This window comes from Oppia nitens, unplaced genomic scaffold (assembly GCF_028296485.1).
Source record: "Oppia nitens isolate AA-2021 unplaced genomic scaffold, nextdenovo-longstitch-racon4-pilon3 scaffold19_pilon_pilon_pilon, whole genome shotgun sequence".
Classification (NCBI taxonomy): domain Eukaryota; kingdom Metazoa; phylum Arthropoda; class Arachnida; order Sarcoptiformes; family Oppiidae; genus Oppia; species Oppia nitens.
The window spans coordinates 1,517,501-1,535,741 of NW_026533198.1; the positions used below are offsets into that span (position 1 = coordinate 1,517,501).

The 18,241-nt window shown below is 25.1% G+C and overlaps 3 protein-coding genes across 4 annotated transcripts; 2 read left to right on the forward strand and 1 right to left on the reverse strand.

Annotated features, from left to right (window-relative positions):
• Positions 1-211: 211 nt before the first annotated feature.
• On the forward strand, positions 212-5,633 carry LOC128966099 (exocyst complex component 6-like). Of its 2 annotated transcripts, none has more exons than XM_054312912.1 (2): positions 212-702; positions 2,945-5,633. In XM_054312912.1, exons 1-2 carry the CDS (start codon positions 215-217, stop codon positions 5,589-5,591), a joined length of 3,135 nt encoding a protein of 1,044 aa, XP_054168887.1. In that variant the 5' UTR covers positions 212-214; the 3' UTR covers positions 5,592-5,633. The 2 variants fall into 2 exon arrangements, with proteins under 2 accessions (XP_054168887.1, XP_054168888.1); XM_054312913.1 differs by lacking the exon at positions 212-702 and adding an exon at positions 1,572-2,007.
• Positions 5,634-13,216: 7,583 nt separating this feature from the next.
• On the reverse strand, positions 13,217-14,354 carry LOC128966181 (uncharacterized). The gene is made up of 3 exons (XM_054312996.1): positions 14,178-14,354; positions 13,396-13,663; positions 13,217-13,326 (listed from the first exon to the last, which is right to left on the reverse strand). The coding sequence occupies exons 1-3, from the start codon at positions 14,352-14,354 to the stop codon at positions 13,217-13,219; spliced, it is 555 nt and encodes a 184-aa protein (XP_054168971.1).
• A 2,130-nt stretch (positions 14,355-16,484) lies between these two features.
• LOC128966182 (clumping factor B-like) lies at positions 16,485-17,243 on the forward strand. Its single transcript, XM_054312997.1, has one exon. It carries the CDS (start codon positions 16,485-16,487, stop codon positions 17,241-17,243), a length of 759 nt encoding a protein of 252 aa, XP_054168972.1.
• The last annotated feature ends 998 nt before the right edge of the window (positions 17,244-18,241 follow it).

The window sequence follows — 18,241 nt, forward strand, 5'->3', positions numbered from 1 at the left end:
AACTACTTTCAAGTGTTTTTTTGTTGATATAAATATAAAATAAAAATCTTTTATAAAACTTTATATATATATATATAAATTGAATTAATATTTTTTGTTTTGTTTGTTTTTATTATATATTTTTTTTTGTTTGTTATATAAACTTAATTTACAGATATCTTCAACAATAAAATAAAAACCAATACAACAACAGTCGTAAACCATGTCATCGTTAATGAAATTAAATCATAAAAAGTTTTTATCGAAAAGCAGTTGGAATATTAGGGGATCGCCTAAACCAACCCAACCGTCACCTACAGTGGCCGGTAGTGGTGGTGGTGGTGGTCAACCAATTAGACGTAAAGGTAGCGATCGGTTCATACATAGACTGGCCAACAACAATGATAACACTGGCCAACAACAACATAGCGATATCAATAGCATACCCAACGATGATAATGATATGATACCACTGTCATCATCGGCGGCTTACGGATCGTCTAACAAAACTACCGCTACTGGCGGTGGTGTTGGCCGTAGTCTTAGGCGTAGTCGCGGGATGTCCTATTCGGTAACCGATTTGCGTGAACTGTCCGGCAAAAAGGATTTTGATTGGCTGGAAGCTAGCGATGACTTTCAGCAGGAAATCAAAGATAGGAGACATGAGATGTATATCGCGGAGATAGAGATGGACTCATTTCATCATTTGGGACCTACTCTTAGGTTTGTATTGTTTTTTTACTAACGATAATACTAATGATAAATATATATATATTTAAAAAAAAATTTAAATTTTAAAAAAATTATATTCAAATCAATTGTTTGAAAAACTTTTTTTTTCTGTTGGTTTATATTATATAAAAGTACTGTAAATCGTGTCGTCATTTATGTTGTTAGCATTCAAACCAGTGATACGCCTATTATTATACTGTGTATTGAAATCTGTATTATTTTTTTTTTTTTGTAAAACTAGAGGACTTTATTTATTAGTATAGTATTTATTTTATAAATAAACCGTAAAAATTATATACTGTATAACAAGTAATATAATTGATTAATTAATTAAAAAAAAGATACCAACAAAAAAATCAAATCCGATTTTTTTAAACTTGAAAAAATTTAATTAATTAAATCTATAGTTTATATTTACTATTTAATAATAATAATAATAAAACAGTAATTAAATTGTCGGGCAATTCATATATACCGGTAATTATTGTTCAAAAAAAAAATCCCGGAAACCGAACACTTTTTTAAATACCGTAATTAAATTGTCGGGCAATTCATATATATCGGTAATTATTGTTAGAAAAAATCCCGGAAACCGAACACTTTTTGGAATACCGTAATTAAATTGTCGGACAATTCATATATATAATTGTTTTTTTAAAAATCCCGAAACCGAACCATTGTATTAAAAAAAACTGTAATTAAATTATCGGTCAATTCATATATACCGGTAATTATTGTTTTTTAAAAAAAAATCCCGGAAACCGAACCCGTTTTATTTTTAAAACCCGTTACGATTTCCTAATCTACTATTTGAATGTCAATATTGAATGACTAACTGATTGAATGATTCAGTCAATCAATGATTCAATCAATTTATTGACAGTTTTTTTTAGTTAATAGTCAACTGTTTTTTAGTGTGTTTTTAAAAAAAAAAAATCAAAAATCATTTAATGATTTTTAATGTGAAAAACAATTAATTGATTGACGACTACATCGACGACAACAACAAGTGATAAACAAAACACAAGACTTTTTTCTTTGACCACACAATATGAGTACAACAACAACAACAACAACAACGACAACATCTCAAGACATTATCAATACTACCGCAAGACTAGACAAACAAAACAAGACAACCGCTGTGACCGCAGTCGCCGCTACCGTCGGGAAGACAACAACAACAGCGACGACGACAATGTCATCGGTAGCCGACTATGTGACCAATGACCACAAGTTTGACAATCTTATTGTCGAATTGGAGTCGTCGGACATCAATCTGGCCACTGTCTTGAGGTCACTATATATGATATATATATATATATGATATCCATCATCAATGTTACCACCAAATAGTCTGAGTGATACCACACATGTGTTGTTGTGGTTGTTGTGGTGGTTGTTGTCCATCAACTCCTACTTCCCCGTAGATGTGATATGTCTTTAAAGATTGTCTAATCATAGATGAATCACCCGATTGTTTGTTTTTAACCTCTAGTTGTCCATCAATGTGGTGGTAGTAGTAGTAGTAGTGATGATAATCAATGTTACCACCAAATAGTCTGTGATATCACACATATGTTGTGGATGTTGTGGTGGTTGTTGTCCATCAACTCCTACTTCCCCGTAGATGTGATATGTCTTTAAAGATTGTCTAATCATAGATGAATCACCCGATTGTTTGTTTTTAACCTCTAGTTGTCCATCAATGTGGTGGTAGTAGTAGTAGTAGTGATGATAATCAATGTTACCACCAAATAGTCTGTGATATCACACATATGTTGTGGATGTTGTGGTGGTTGTTGTCCATCAACTCCTACTTCCCCGTAGATGTGATATGTCTTTAAAGATTGTCTATTCATAGATGAATCACCCGATTGTTTGTACCTCTAGTTGTCCATCAATTTGTTGTAGTAGTAGTAGTGATGATAATCTAATAGTTGTAATACATATGTCTTTAGGAGATATTATGTTTGTTTTTGTTTGTTAATTACTTAACCATTAATTGTATACAAAAAATAATAGATCCATAAGTTTGTTGATCTCTCTCTCTCTGTCTGTCTGTCTGTCTGTCTGTCTGTCTGTCTCAATCTCTCTCTCTCTCTCTCTCTCTCTCTCTCTCTCTCTCTCTCTCTCTATCTATCTATCTATCTCTCTATCTTTTTCTCTATCTCTTTATCTATCTCTCTATAATTGATAACTAATTTATAATCTTTATCTTCTGTATCTTCAGAGCCATCTATGACGGCGACGAACACCAGAAGTTTATGGAGAAATTGGACGCAAGAATACGCAATCACGACAAAGACATTGAACGGATGTGCAATTGTCACTACCAAGGCTTCGTCGACTGTATCCATGAGCTGCTTCAGGTCCGCCCTCAAGTACGCCATTTGAACGAAGAAATCGTTGCCATCAATAATGAACTGCAAAAATCATCCGACAGTGTCATACGAAAAGCCGACGAACTAATCAAATACCGGCGTGTAGTGGCCAATACATCCATAGCCATCGATCATCTGCAGCAATGTCTACCCGTACTGGATATGTATACGAAACTAGAGTCACAAATGGATGAACGCAAATACTATCCGGCACTGAAAACACTGGAACAGTTGGAAACAACTTATTTACCAAGAGTTGCCAAATACCGATTTGCGCAGACAATGTGCGAAAAGATACCGCAAATCCGGGAACAAATCAAAACCGTATCGATGACCGACTTGAAAGACTTTCTGGAAAACATACGTAAAATGTCCATAAAAATCGGCGAACTATCGATGCGTACCGTTGCTCATCAGCAGAATATTGCCGACGCAGTTGTCTTAAACAACAATCAGTCAGCGACGACACAGTTGTCGTCACAATATAACAATACCAGTGCTGTGTTGAATAACAACAACAACACGGGAACAACAAATGTGGTCACAAACGGCGGCGGTTTCAACAACAACATCAACAACAACAATGATGACAGCGATTACAACAGTGATAGACAACAACCAAATAATCGTAAACCAAAACCACGTAAACGTAGAGCTCCGCCGCCACCATCAACGTCATCCTCGTCATCGATGTCGACGACAACAGGTAATCCGTTTGGCGACGACAACCACGAAGACACCGAAGAGTCGACAAACACCGAATCGGATGCCAACAATACGGCCAGCGAAGAGGAACTCAGTGCTACCGATTTGGTCGACTTTTCACCCGTCTATCGATGTTTGCATATATTCGGTTGTCTCGGTGCTCGGGAACAATTTGAACAATACTATCGCCAACAGCGACTACAACAGGCAAAACTGGCACTACAGCAGCCGATTCAGATGAACGACGTAATCGACGGTTACAATGAATATCTGTGCGGTGTTGTCGGCTTTTTTGTCATCGAAGACCACATTATGAATACGTCGAACGGTTTGGTCATCAAAACCTATTTGGCCGAAGTCTGGGAAAATGCATTGCAAACCATAATCGCCTCAATGAGGACACACCTGTCCTACTGTACGGATCCGAATCTGATGTTGAAAATCAAACGCTTGATTATGTTATTCAGTTATACATTGCAAAGCTATGGCTATAATGTATCACTTTTGCTGAATCTGTTCATCGAAATGCGTGATCAATACAATGATATACTGATGAAACATTGGGTTAATGTTTTCAAAACCATCTTCGACTCGGATAACTATCATCCGATTCAAGTAAACAACTTACAAGAATATGTGGCCATTAATTCGGAATTTCCGTTCTACGAGTCGGAAGTGGTTAGCTGTAGTCAATCGGGTAGTAGTAGTAGTGGTCAGGAATTTCCCAAAAAGTTTCCGTTTTCGCTGTTTGTGCCAAAAGTCTACAAAGAAGTCAAACAATTCATATTCGCTTGTCTTAAGTTCAGTGAAGATCTGAATCTGAATCAAACAGAAATCGAGGACAGAGTACGCAAATCAACTAATCTGTTGCTAACGCGAACATTGAACGAATGTTTGTCTAGTCTTATCAAAAAACATAACTTAGGTCTACTACAGCTGATCCAGATTACCATCAATACAAACTATTTAGAAGAATCATCCATTTATTTAGAAGATTTCATAACGAAAACTATCAATCAGTCTTCCGTTTTTATGGGCACATCTGGTGTTACATCGCCGACCAGTCTGGTGCCATCATCCACGTCATCGTCGGCTAACGATACCTCTCATTTGGCCCGACTTCAGGGCCGGACAATGTTCAAAGATATCCGATCCGATGCCGAATCGCAGATCTATTTACGTTTGAATCAGAAAATCGACGAATTCCTGGATCTGGCTAACTATGATTGGCTATTAGTCGAAAGTCCTGGTATGGCCTCCGCCTATATATCCGATTTGATAGCCTTCCTCAAGAGTACGTTCCAGGCGTTCACTAATCTACCCCTAAAAGTAGCCCAAACTGCCTGTCTGTCCGCTTGTAAACACATATCGTCATCGCTGCTAAACTTCTTGATGGACGAAGAAGTCAAATGTATTTCATGGGGTGTTTTACAACAATTCAATTTGGATCTAATCCAATGCGAACTCTTTGCCAGCAGTGAACCGGTCCGCGAGTTCGAAGAAGGATCACTGCAGATGTGTTTCGCCGAACTCAGACAACTAATGGATTTGTTTACCGAAATTGATTCGTGGAGTAACTATTTTGCCGATTATGGTAAACAAGAATCCCGTTATCTGCGAGTTAATCCCCAGACGGCACTAACATTGATGGAGAAGCTCAGGGAAGGGGAGAAAAAAAAGGGTACACTGTTTGCATCGTTGACGAAGAATGAAAGAGAAAAGAAGAATAAAACGGATACTGTGGTTAAAAAATTGAAACAATTGATTATCAATAATAATGTCAATCAATAATAAAATTTTAGTTAATTAATTAATTAATTAATTTAAATTAAATAAATAATTGACTATTTTTTATATATACAGTATATATTGATATATTAATATAATATATATATAATATCATAGATATTATTAAATATATTGGATGTGTTTATATTAAGAGATTATTTTTTATTATTATTATAAATTAATTACTTATAATATATATTTTTTTTGTTTTTTGATTTATTTATTATTATTAATGCCATTGTGTGTGTGTGAATGTGTGTGTGTGTGTGTGTGTGTAAAACAATCGCTGTTTTAGATTTAAATTATTGTTTTTAAAATTTATTGTGTTTTTTGATTTGGTGGACAAATTTACAGTAATTAATAATAGTTTTTTTTATAAAAAAAATACCCAATTGTTTTATTTTCTAATTTAATAAAATGTTTAATTTTATTAAATTTTTAATATTATTGTATAATTATGTTTTTCAATTGCCATAATTGTTTAGTTTTTTATTTTTTGAAAAAAATGTGATGTCTAACTACAATTTAAAAAATAATTATAATTGATATATATATATATAAATGAAATTAAGTGATATACTAAAATTATAAAAATATATATATTTGTATAAATTTTATTTATATTATTATTATTACTACTAATAAGGCTATTGTAGTAATTTTTATTAGTAGTAAATATAGATTATTGAAAATTTCAATTTGAAATGCAATGTAAAAAAATAATATTTTGATTATTATTAATAATACTGTATATACTGTAATTACAGTAATAAATAAAAAAAATTGGTAGCTATTAATTAATTAAGTAATTATTTTTGATTGTAATTATTAAATTAAAAGTTAGTATTAAAAAATAATGGTTGGTATCATACATGAAAATCAAGTGTTTTTTTGTGGAAATTTATTGGAAATAATTTTTTTTAATTGGAAAATAATATTAGTATCGATAAGAGATTTTCCCCAAAATAAAAATTTCTACAAAAATATAAATATTTATTTATTATAGTAATTCATGTGTGAGTATTATTATCGGTACAGTTAAAACTCGTTTTTATTCCCATATGGATATGTCAAAGTCATGGGAAATAATGCGAGTTTTTTCCCATATGAAAAAATATTTTTTAACATAAAATCATAATTTCCCACCCCTTGTTTTTAATACATTTTTTATTAAAATTATGTTAATGGTCTATAACAATAAAAATTTTGATTTAACAATAATTTACTTTACCGATAGTTAGTTTTAAATAAATTATATAAATGCATACAGTTTTTATTTACCGGTAATATTAGTTAACGGTAGTATTTAACATTACAGCTCCCTTTCTCTCCCATTCCCCCAATTTTGCTTTTCCCCATAGACTCGTTTAATTTACCAGGGGTGTGAAAAAATACGAGTTTTTCCCATATGAAATTTTTTTTTCATTTTTTTTTAAATTCCTTATGGGAAATTAAACGAGTTTTTACGGTAATATAATATTATTTAGAAAACTATAATAATAGTAATAATATTTTTTGTTAATTAATAAATATTTTATATTTTATAAATATTTACTGTATAATTGCCTACATATAATCTTAAGTTAAAATCTATTTATATAATATAATATTATTTTTATATCTTATTTAATGATTATACTAATTAACATAAATCAAATTGTTTATAATATTTTTAGACAGATCATAATGATATATACTGTATATATATACTGTATATATATATACTGCATATTTAAATATATATAGATTAATATTAAAAATAATTTTATACTTAATTGAACGATTTATTTAAGTTTTAGTAAATTAGTTTCTAAATATATAATGTTTTAAATTATATTTATGTATTTTTAGTAAACTTTAAAATGCATATTTATTTTTTACTGTATATATTTCAATTTGATTCAAATCAAATATTTTTTTCAAAAATCATAAATATTTCACATTTCAAGTTTAATACTGTTTTTAAATATTTATAACTATTAATAATATTACAACATTTATATATTTATTATACAGTATAATAAAACTTATTATTTATTTTAAGTAATAATATCATATTTAATATCATTAATTATTTTGTTTAATACCGTAAAATAATAAATAAAAATCTATTTTTATAAGTTATAGATGCAATTGTATTGCATATAATAATTTCATAATAAACTTAAATTTTTAAATAATGTGATTAATTATTATTATAAGTCTATTACTATATTATTAATTATATTAATAATAGACAATTGAATAGTTTATTATCAATATACAACTGTATTATTATTATTATAATAAAAATTATTATTATTTTTGATAAATTGCTTTAAAAAAATCAATTGTTTTTTATTTTATTTCATATTTAAATGTATAAAATAATGTGTATATATATTTTAATATGATATTTGGTAGAGTAATAAAAACAAACAAAAAATCATAACTTTTTAAACTATTAATTATAACTTATAATAATAATAATTTATAATATTATTTTTGTAAATAAATAAATATAAAATTTTATAATAATATTATTATGATATTATAATAGTAGTAAACTTTTAAATATTTTTTTCATAAGTGTTTACTATTTATGTTGTTGTTATTATTGGTGAATATAATTATGAATTTTGACATTTATTTAATTTAATTTTTTTGTTGTTGATATACATATTAAACTAACAATAATAATAACAAAATAAAATGTCAATCAAAAAATTATTAATTAAAAAATTAAAAATCAATGAAATAAATTTCAAAGCTATCGACAAATTAGAGAGATTTCTAGTTAAACATCATTTAGTGGCTTCAAAATCATTTCAGGACTATATGTCGGGCGAAATCAATAGTAGACGACTGTCCATATGCTGGACAGTCAACCTATTCCTTATGATATTGACCTTAAAATTTGGTTTACTATCCATTTATAACCCCAAATGGCTACTGGTATTAATCGGTGAATTTGTCTACGAGTTAGCACCCATACGGCTAATGGCCGGCATATTGTTTTGCGGCGGATGTATAGCCACTTTTCGGCAATTTTTGAACCTATATTTTGAACAACGATTCAAATTCAGGGCCATTGATGTCCTGTTTGGTGTCCGCAAGCGCCGAGGTTTGTACCGATTGGACGACAAATATGCCAAATCTTATTGTCTGCGAACCCGACTGATGGCCGAACTATTTCTGGATCGACTACTGGCCGACAGTACTCTGGTATTTACCGTCGGCTTGAGTTGGACAGCATTTGAGGCCTATATGGATCCGGAAATGTCGCACAGTTTACCGAAAATTATTATCTCTAATATATCGTTAATAGTTTGGGGACGTTATTGTATAGCAATATTTTCGGCCGATTTTCTAACATTTTATTGTATAACACTTTATCTGAAATATGCTTTCCGACAGTTGACCACACAATTGAAGCCCCGATCCCTACAATTGTTGACAACTACTAGTAGTAGTGGTGGTCAGCCATCAGCGCCGTTGCCGTCATCGACGGTGTCGTCATCACCGCATCAGACAATTATCGATGCTATCGATACACACCGTCAACTCAATAACCTAACCGTCCGATTGAATAAATTTTTCTGCAACTCACTGGGCATACTCTACCTGTGCGGCACACCGGCCGTCAATATACTAATCAAACTGAGTCTCAGTTCAGACTTTCCCGTTTGGAAACGACTGTTCTTTGTATTCCTATTTACCGAACTTCAACTACTCATGTATTTGATAACCTTTTCGGCGGCCAACATATCCACCGAAAATACACGACTACCCCGTCATTGCTATAAACTGTTCAGTACTTACCATCGATGGCTACCATTAAGATTATCACTGAAAGTGCAATCATTTATCGAGAAACTTACCCAACAGTTCATCGGATTTTATTGTTTCAATTTTTTTCCGTACACTAAATCCTCGTTTTACGAATATTTCCTATTGGTTTCCATTAACTATATATTAGTGTACAAAATGATTACCAGATTTCATACGCTAATCATAACTGAAGAAAATGAAAATTTATAAAAAAATTGATTTTTATTGATTTTTATTAATTAATTATTAATTAATTTATATAATATACTTTTCAAGGTAATAAATGATTAAAAGTAAAATTTAAATTTTTTTTTATTAATATAATAATTAATTTCTAGTATAAATAAAATAATATATCTATTAAATTGTTTTTAAAAAATTGCAATCATTATAACTATTCAACAAAAAAATTAAAAATATATTTATTAATATATAATAATTAATTTCAAATATTAATTAAATAATAAATCTATTAAATTGTTTCAAAAAAATTGCAATCATTATAACTATTCAACAAAAAAATTAAAAATATATTTATTAATATATAATAATTAATTTTTAAAAATATTAATTAAATAATAAATCTATTAAATTGTTTCAAAAAAAATTTCAATCATTATAACTATTCAACAAAAAATTTTAAAAATTATTTATAATTATAATTAGATATTAACTAAAAATCTAAATAATATAAATAATATTAAATTAAATATATTATTAAATATATGATAAAAAATTACACAATTTTTTTTTAGTTTTGATGACCAAATCCGATGATAATATCAAATATTTCTGACGCTTCAGTCACTGATTGTTGTATTCAATGAATGAATATATATTTTTTTTTATGGATTTTTAAAATTTTTTTTATTTATTTTATTGAAATTTTAATTTTTCAATAAATATATTTATATCCATTAAATAAATTAACAAAACATCCAGTGGCTGAAGCATCGCAAATAAATGATCCAAAAAATTAATTATTATTATTATAATAATTATTATTATGTAAATTGTTGTTGAAATTAATAAAATTATTATTAACTATATATAGAAATTAAATTAATTAATTATTATTATTATTATCAAAATATTTATTTATTTAAAAAAATATTATTTACTTATTATATATTTTATTTATAAATATTTAAATACATATATTTACTAATTTATTATTATTATTATCAAAATATTTATTTAATAAAATATTCTTTACTTATTATATATTTATAAATATTTAAATACATATATTTATTATTATTATCATATTATTAAAATATTTATTAAACAAAAAATTCTTTAGTTATTATATATATATATATATACTATTATTTATAAATATTAAATACATATTTTTTTAAATAATTTATTATTATTATTATCATAACATTGATAACACACACAAACATACATAAAATATTTTTATTATATATTAGAGGACACTTACAAAAATAGTTATCATTTTTATTGAGAAATTACTCTCAAAATACACACCCATTTTCACTATAAAACAATAGTTATTAATACAGTATTGTTATTATTATTATTAATAACAAATAACATATGATATAATCTATATATAGTTATATATATATATAATCCATAAATTTTCAATTGATTTACCATTTGTTATATCCTATTATTATTATTATTATATAATGCAGTTTCTCGTTGTTGACAACTTATATATATATATATAATATACAGTCTATCTCTCTATTAATATAATTATTTTTAGTAACATATTATTAGATGATAGCCAAAACAACATATAATATAGTATATATATATATATACTGTATATATATATAGAGTATAAATATAAATTGAGAGATGATATAACCATTTACTACACTATATATATGTGTATATACACTGTATGTGTGACATATTATTGACAGCCAATAGTATAGTTATAATAAAAAGGGAAACTTATGTCACAAACAAACAAAAAACAAAAACAAAAAAAAAATTTCATTAGTTATATAAACATTAGTTTTATTACTTAATTTTTTTTTTATTATATTTCCCATACACTATGTATTTAGTGTAATAGTATACTAAAAGCACAAAAAAAATTATATATATATTTTTATAGAGAGAGAGAGAGTTTTATATCTGTCCCCAAACTCTAGTTAATTATATTTTTTTTACACAAATTATTTTTATATTATAGTTGTGTCGACAAAATGAGAGCACATTTTTATTATGTCTGATTTAATGTTATTAGTCATTATAATACCAACAAAAAAAATTACTAATTTTTTTTATTGGATTTATTAATGATATATCATTATTAAGTATTACAGAATAAAAATTATTATATACAGTATATAACAATTAGATGAAAAAAAATCAAATTAAATAATTGATATGAATTATTTTTTTTGGTAATTAAATAACTATTGAATTACTATTATATATATAATACAGTAATAATAATTACAATTCAAATACACGGAAATTACAAACAATTTTTGTTGTTGTTTTAGTTGATTGTATAGATAAACCTATTGTATATAAAGATTTTATACATTTTTAGTGTATTAATACTGTAGTACTAGTAGTTGTATATAACTTTAGTTATGTAGCCATAAATCCCATGGTTTATATATACAGTATATATTCAATATATAATATAAGTATTACATTATATATATATATATATAAAATTTATGTATATTTAATGAATTTAGTACATAGTTTCCAACGCAACCAAAATGATTTTAATTAATAATTTATATGATTTTTTGTGTGTGTTGTTGTTATAATAGTTTAGTTGACTCTCTATCAGTCCCTTATATACTATATATATACTGTATATACATATATAGTATATACTGTATATATACTGTATATACACTATTGTATTATTTTAAGTGTTCAATAAATTACAGGTATTATTATTGTTAGATATATTGGTACATGTATTGTATAAGTTATATATAAAGTAAAGTTTGTTTAGGAAAACATTAATTTTTGTATATATTAATAATAATTGCTTTTTATGTAATGCACTTTACTTTTTATGAATACCAAACATAACATATACCAGTATTTTATATTATTTTATTACTTTATTATTATATATTTATAAATCTATATATTTAAGTATTCAATAAATACTATGTATATATATATATATATATATAAAACAGAAAATACTTAATAATATATAATATACAGTATAATACTTTAGTTTTTTTTATTGTTGTATTTCATACGACAAATAATGTTACCCATAAATTATTAATAATTCAATATAGTTTGTCACACAAAAAAATATATATAACAATATATTGTATATATATATATATATATATATTTGACGTGAGATACCTATTAAATCAACTATTTTAATGATTAGTTTTTTTGCTATAATATATATATATATATGTTTATATGCAAGAATATTCTTGCTATTAAATAAATTATTATATTTAATATATTATTATTTTATACGTTATTAGAATTTAAATTCAAATAAAAATTTTATTTTTTAAAAATAAACCTTGATGATTTGAAAAATTTGTCTAACTGTCTACACAATTATTGTGTCTAACCGTAAAATAAATTATCATAATAAATATATATATCAATTCAACTTAAAAAATAAATAAAATTTAATTTATTTCAACAAAAATATATTATATTAACATTGCATAAAATTAACATTAAAAATATTTTTATTGCTAATAACTATATATATTCTCTATTTTTTATTGCTATTTATAATAATGGTTTTAATTCATTTAAATATATTTATATTTATTCAAATAAAACTTAAACCAACAAAAATAAATAAATAAAAAATAATTTTAATGATCGCAATGTTTGTTAGGTTTGTCGCGACATAACTCCAGAAACAGTGTCTTTGCCTCTGAGACACCGTTTTTTGCCGCAAACTTCAATAGTTCCCGGACTTCGCCTTTAAATTTTAAGTACAATTTTTTTTGGTGACTATTTATATATTATTTTTTATATATTTTTTAAATACCTTTTTTAACATCAGTTTTATAGCCGCTTAGATGACCGGCGGCTAAATTGTAGGCCGAATGCGGGTTTCCCTTATCGGCCGATCGGCGAAACCAGTGAAACGCACCGCTAGTATTCCGGCGATTGGCCAACAGTTTGTGGCCTAACAAGTGCTGTGCACTGGGATCGTCCCAGTGATGGGCAAAATGATGGGTCAGATGATAGTGAAACAGATCAAAGTGATAGTATGTAAAGTAGATGACAAATATGCCGGCAATTGCGGCAAATATCTGCATATTTTTTTTAAAAATCAATAGAAAAATATTTTTTTAGTAAATTATAAAATATTTTTTTAGTAAATTATAAAATATTTTTTTTAGTAAATTATATAATATTTTTTTCAGTAAATTATAAATTATTTTTTTTAGTACATTATAAAACATTTTTTTTAGTTAAATTATTAATTATTTTTTAGCAAATAATAATTTTTTAGTATATTATTAAACATTTTTTTTAGTAAATTATAAAATATTTTCTTTTAGTAAATTATAAAATATTTTTTTAGTAAATTATAAAATATATTTTTTTAAGTAAATTATAAAATATTTTTTTTAGTAAATTATAAAATATTTCTTTTGTAAGTTATAAAATATTTCTTTAGTAAATTTTAAAATATTTTTTTAGTAAATTATAATGTATTTTCTTTTAGTAAATTATAAAATATTTTTTAGTAAATTATATATTCTTTTAGTAAATTATAAAATATTTTATAAAAATAATTAATTTTTTTTGTTAATCACTTGCCTCTAACCAAACCATTAGTTTTGTATCGGCTTTCTTACGTCTGGCGTATGAAATCCTTGGTCTACTCATCAGTGGATCAGTTAGTATTGCCGAAGATTTAGATGATGTCGAAGAAGTAGTTATTATCAACTCATCTGAAGAAGCAGAAGATTTTCTTCGACGTCTAATTCCAACCATTTTTTTCAATAAAATATTTAATTTACAAAAAAAATTGTTTAATTAGTTTCTTATTATTATTATTATTTTATTTATTTTTTTATAATTGTGTGTTAAGTCAACAAAATACTAATTAAATAGTTATATATATATATATATATATATAGGATTGTTGTTTAGCACAGGTATGTTAAGTAACTATTATTTTTTGTTAGTAAAATCAGTGCACTGTTTGTTGTTTGTTGTATTGATTTTTTTGTTTTGATATTTTATTTTTCATCTGAAAATTGGTTTCCCAAGTGATGATAATCTACAGTAAGTTTTATATATATATATATATATATATATATATATATATCAACCAATAATGTGATGGTTTATTAGATTAATTAGTTATTAATTGATTAATATATATATATATTATTGATAATATTTTAATTATTAAATAATAATAATAGTAATGATAATAGTTTATTATAATACTTTTTTTTTAAAAAAAAGTTATAATATATATTAGTAATTTAAAGTATTTTAATTTATTAAATTTTTATTAATTATTTGTATTTTTTTTAAAAAAAATCTGATTTAAAAAAGTATCTAAACTTTTATAATTAGATTTTGATTGTTTTAATTTTATATTTAATAATTTAATATATTTTATATTTTTAGTAAATTAATTCAAATTAAATGTTTTATGTTTAATGTGTAACAAATAATAAATTTTAAATTACACTTTTTTATATTGATTTATTTATTGTAAATTTTTCATATTTTTCAAAATTTTTACAAAACAATTTATAGCTATTTTTAAGGACTACAACAATAAAACACTAAAAAAATTAAAGTTTAGTTTTAATATGTGTTTTATTATAATTAATTTTATTTTCAAAAAAATAACACATTTGTTAATTAACATTTTACATTATTAATTATAACTATTTTTAGCTAATAATTTTTAATATATATATTTTTATATTTATTATTTAATAAACATATTTGGTAATACAGTATTTAATTTTAAAAAATAGTTATATTTATATAAGTAGTTTATTGCAATTAAAACTGTTTAACACAATTATCATTATATTAATAAAATAATACTTTAAAAAATTGATAAAATCTTAATTTAGTTATAAGTAATTTATTACTTATAATGTATCTTGCTAAATTAATTATACTGCTACTATTATGTATATTGTTGAATGCCATAATAGTTTATGGTTAGTTTATTTTATATATTAAATATTAATATTATTATTATTAAAATTAATATTATTATTAAATAGTATTATTATTATTAAATAGTATTATTATTATTAAAATTATTATTATTATTATTATTATTATTATTATTATTATTATTAAATATTATTATTATTATTAAATATTATTATTATTATTAAAATTAATATTATATTAATATTATTATTAAAATTAATATTATATTAATATTATTATTAAAATTAATATTACTATTAAAATTAATATTATTATTAAAATTAGCATGCATCCCAAATAGCCAACACTGTAAACTAAATAGTGATTGTTGCAATAATTATTGTCGCAGTTTTAATAATAAAATGGAATGTTGGGATAATAAATGTCAACCGGATGGCGATGAATGCGAAAATAATTCGGATTGTTGTAACAATTATTGTCGCAATAATAATAATAGATGGGAATGCTGGAAAAAAGATGATAACCAAGGTAAGCAATCAACAGTAAATTCGAACAGTGACAACCAAGGAGGTTATTTATATTGATTATTATTATTATTAAATGCTATAAATGTATCTTGCTAAACTAATTGTTATATACTATTTGTTATGTATATTGTTGATTGTCATTGTAGTTTATGGTTAGTTTATTTTATATATTAAATATTATTATTAAAAATAATATTATTATTATTAAAAATAATAATATTATTATTATTAAATTTAGTATTATATTATTATTATTAAAACTAATATTATTATTATATTATTATTATTAAAAATAATTTTATTAATATTATTAAATTTAGTATTATATTATTATTATTATATATTATTATTTTTATTATTAAAATTAGCATGCACCGCAAATAGCCAACCCTGTAAACTTAATAGTGATTGTTGCAATAATTATTGTCGCAGTTTCAATAATAAAATGGAATGTTGGGATAAAAAATGCCAACCGGATGGCGATGAATGTGAAAATAACTCGGATTGTTGTAACAATTATTGTCGCCTTTATAATAATAGATGGGAATGCTGGAAAAGTGATGATAACCAAGGTTCGCAATCGACAGTAAATTCTAACAGTGAAAGTCAAGGGTCAGTATCTACAGAAAACACTGATAATGCAAACCAAGTGTCAGAATCTACAGTAAATTCTGACAGTGAAAGCCAAGGGTCAGAATCTACAGTAAATTCTGATAGTGAAAGCCAAGGGTCAGAATCTACAGTAAATTCTGATAGTGAAAGCCAAGGGTCAGAATCTACTGTAAATTCTGACAGTGAAAGCCAAGGATCAGAATCTACTGTAAATTCTGACAGTGAAAGCCAAGGGTCAGAATCTACAGTAAATTCTGATAGTGAAAGCCAAGGGTCAGAATCTACAGTAAATTCTGACAGTGAAAGCCAAGGATCAGAATCTACTGTAAATTCTGACAGTGAAAGCCAAGGATCAGAATCTACTGTAAATTCTGACAGTGAAAGCCAAGGATCAGAATCTACTGTAAATTCTGACAGTGAAAGCCAAGGATCAGAATCTACTGTAAATTCTGACAGTGAAAGCCAAGGATCAGAATCTACTGTAAATTCTGACAGTGAAAGCCAAGGCTCCGAACCTACAGAAAACACAAACAATGAAAGTCAAGGTTCAGAACCTACAGAAAACACTAACAATGAAAGCCAAGGTTCATAATCTACAGAAAATTCTGACAATTAAAATCTTAAAAAATGTAAAACAAATAAAAAATAAGCATATTAGTTTTATGCTTATAAAATTATAGTTATATATATATAAATATAAATTATTAATAAAGTTATATATATATATATAAATTTTTAATAAAGTTATATATATATATATAAATTATTAATAAAGTTTAGAGCTGTATAGAATATTTTTTTTAAAAAAAATTAACAATGTACATATTTAACAATAATTTTTTAACTCTATAATATAATAATTGTAAATTTAGTCACACTAGTTATTAAATTTATTTTCTGATAAAATTGAATAAATGTCTATTTTAATCATAGTTTAAATTTTAACAAATTGTATTTTCAAAAAATTGGTTTAATGATAAAAATTATTATTATTCCACAAAAATAAAGTAGTTTAAAAATTTGTGATTAATATATAAAATAAAAATATATTTAAAAAATAAATAAATAACAATAAACTGTTTGTATAGTTTTCAAATAAAAGATTTAAATGTTTATTAATTAATTAAATTCAGTTAAATTTTGTATTATAAAAATTTTTTTATTAATTTTAAAATAAACATATATTTTATATTTATAGTAATAAAATGGCCATTGTTGAATTTTCCTATATTTATAGTAATATAGGAAAATTCAACAATGGCCATTTTTATATAACAATATTGCCGCCATTGTTTCATTATATAAAATTTATTGTTGATTATTTATTATTAACTGGAGGTGGGGGTGGGCTCAGTTGATTTTTTTTATATACCACCCATACCACCACCACCATCACCACCGATCATATCACTGAACGTATCCATAACACCAGTCATAGCTCCCAAACCCATCCTAAACAAGGAGGCAATCGGATTGCTTATAGATGTCCCTAAATCATAGCCCATATCATTATCATTGAATGTTTGCTGTTGTGGGGGTAGTAATGAATTTTTTAACTTTTTATCCAATTTATAACCACCACTACCACCA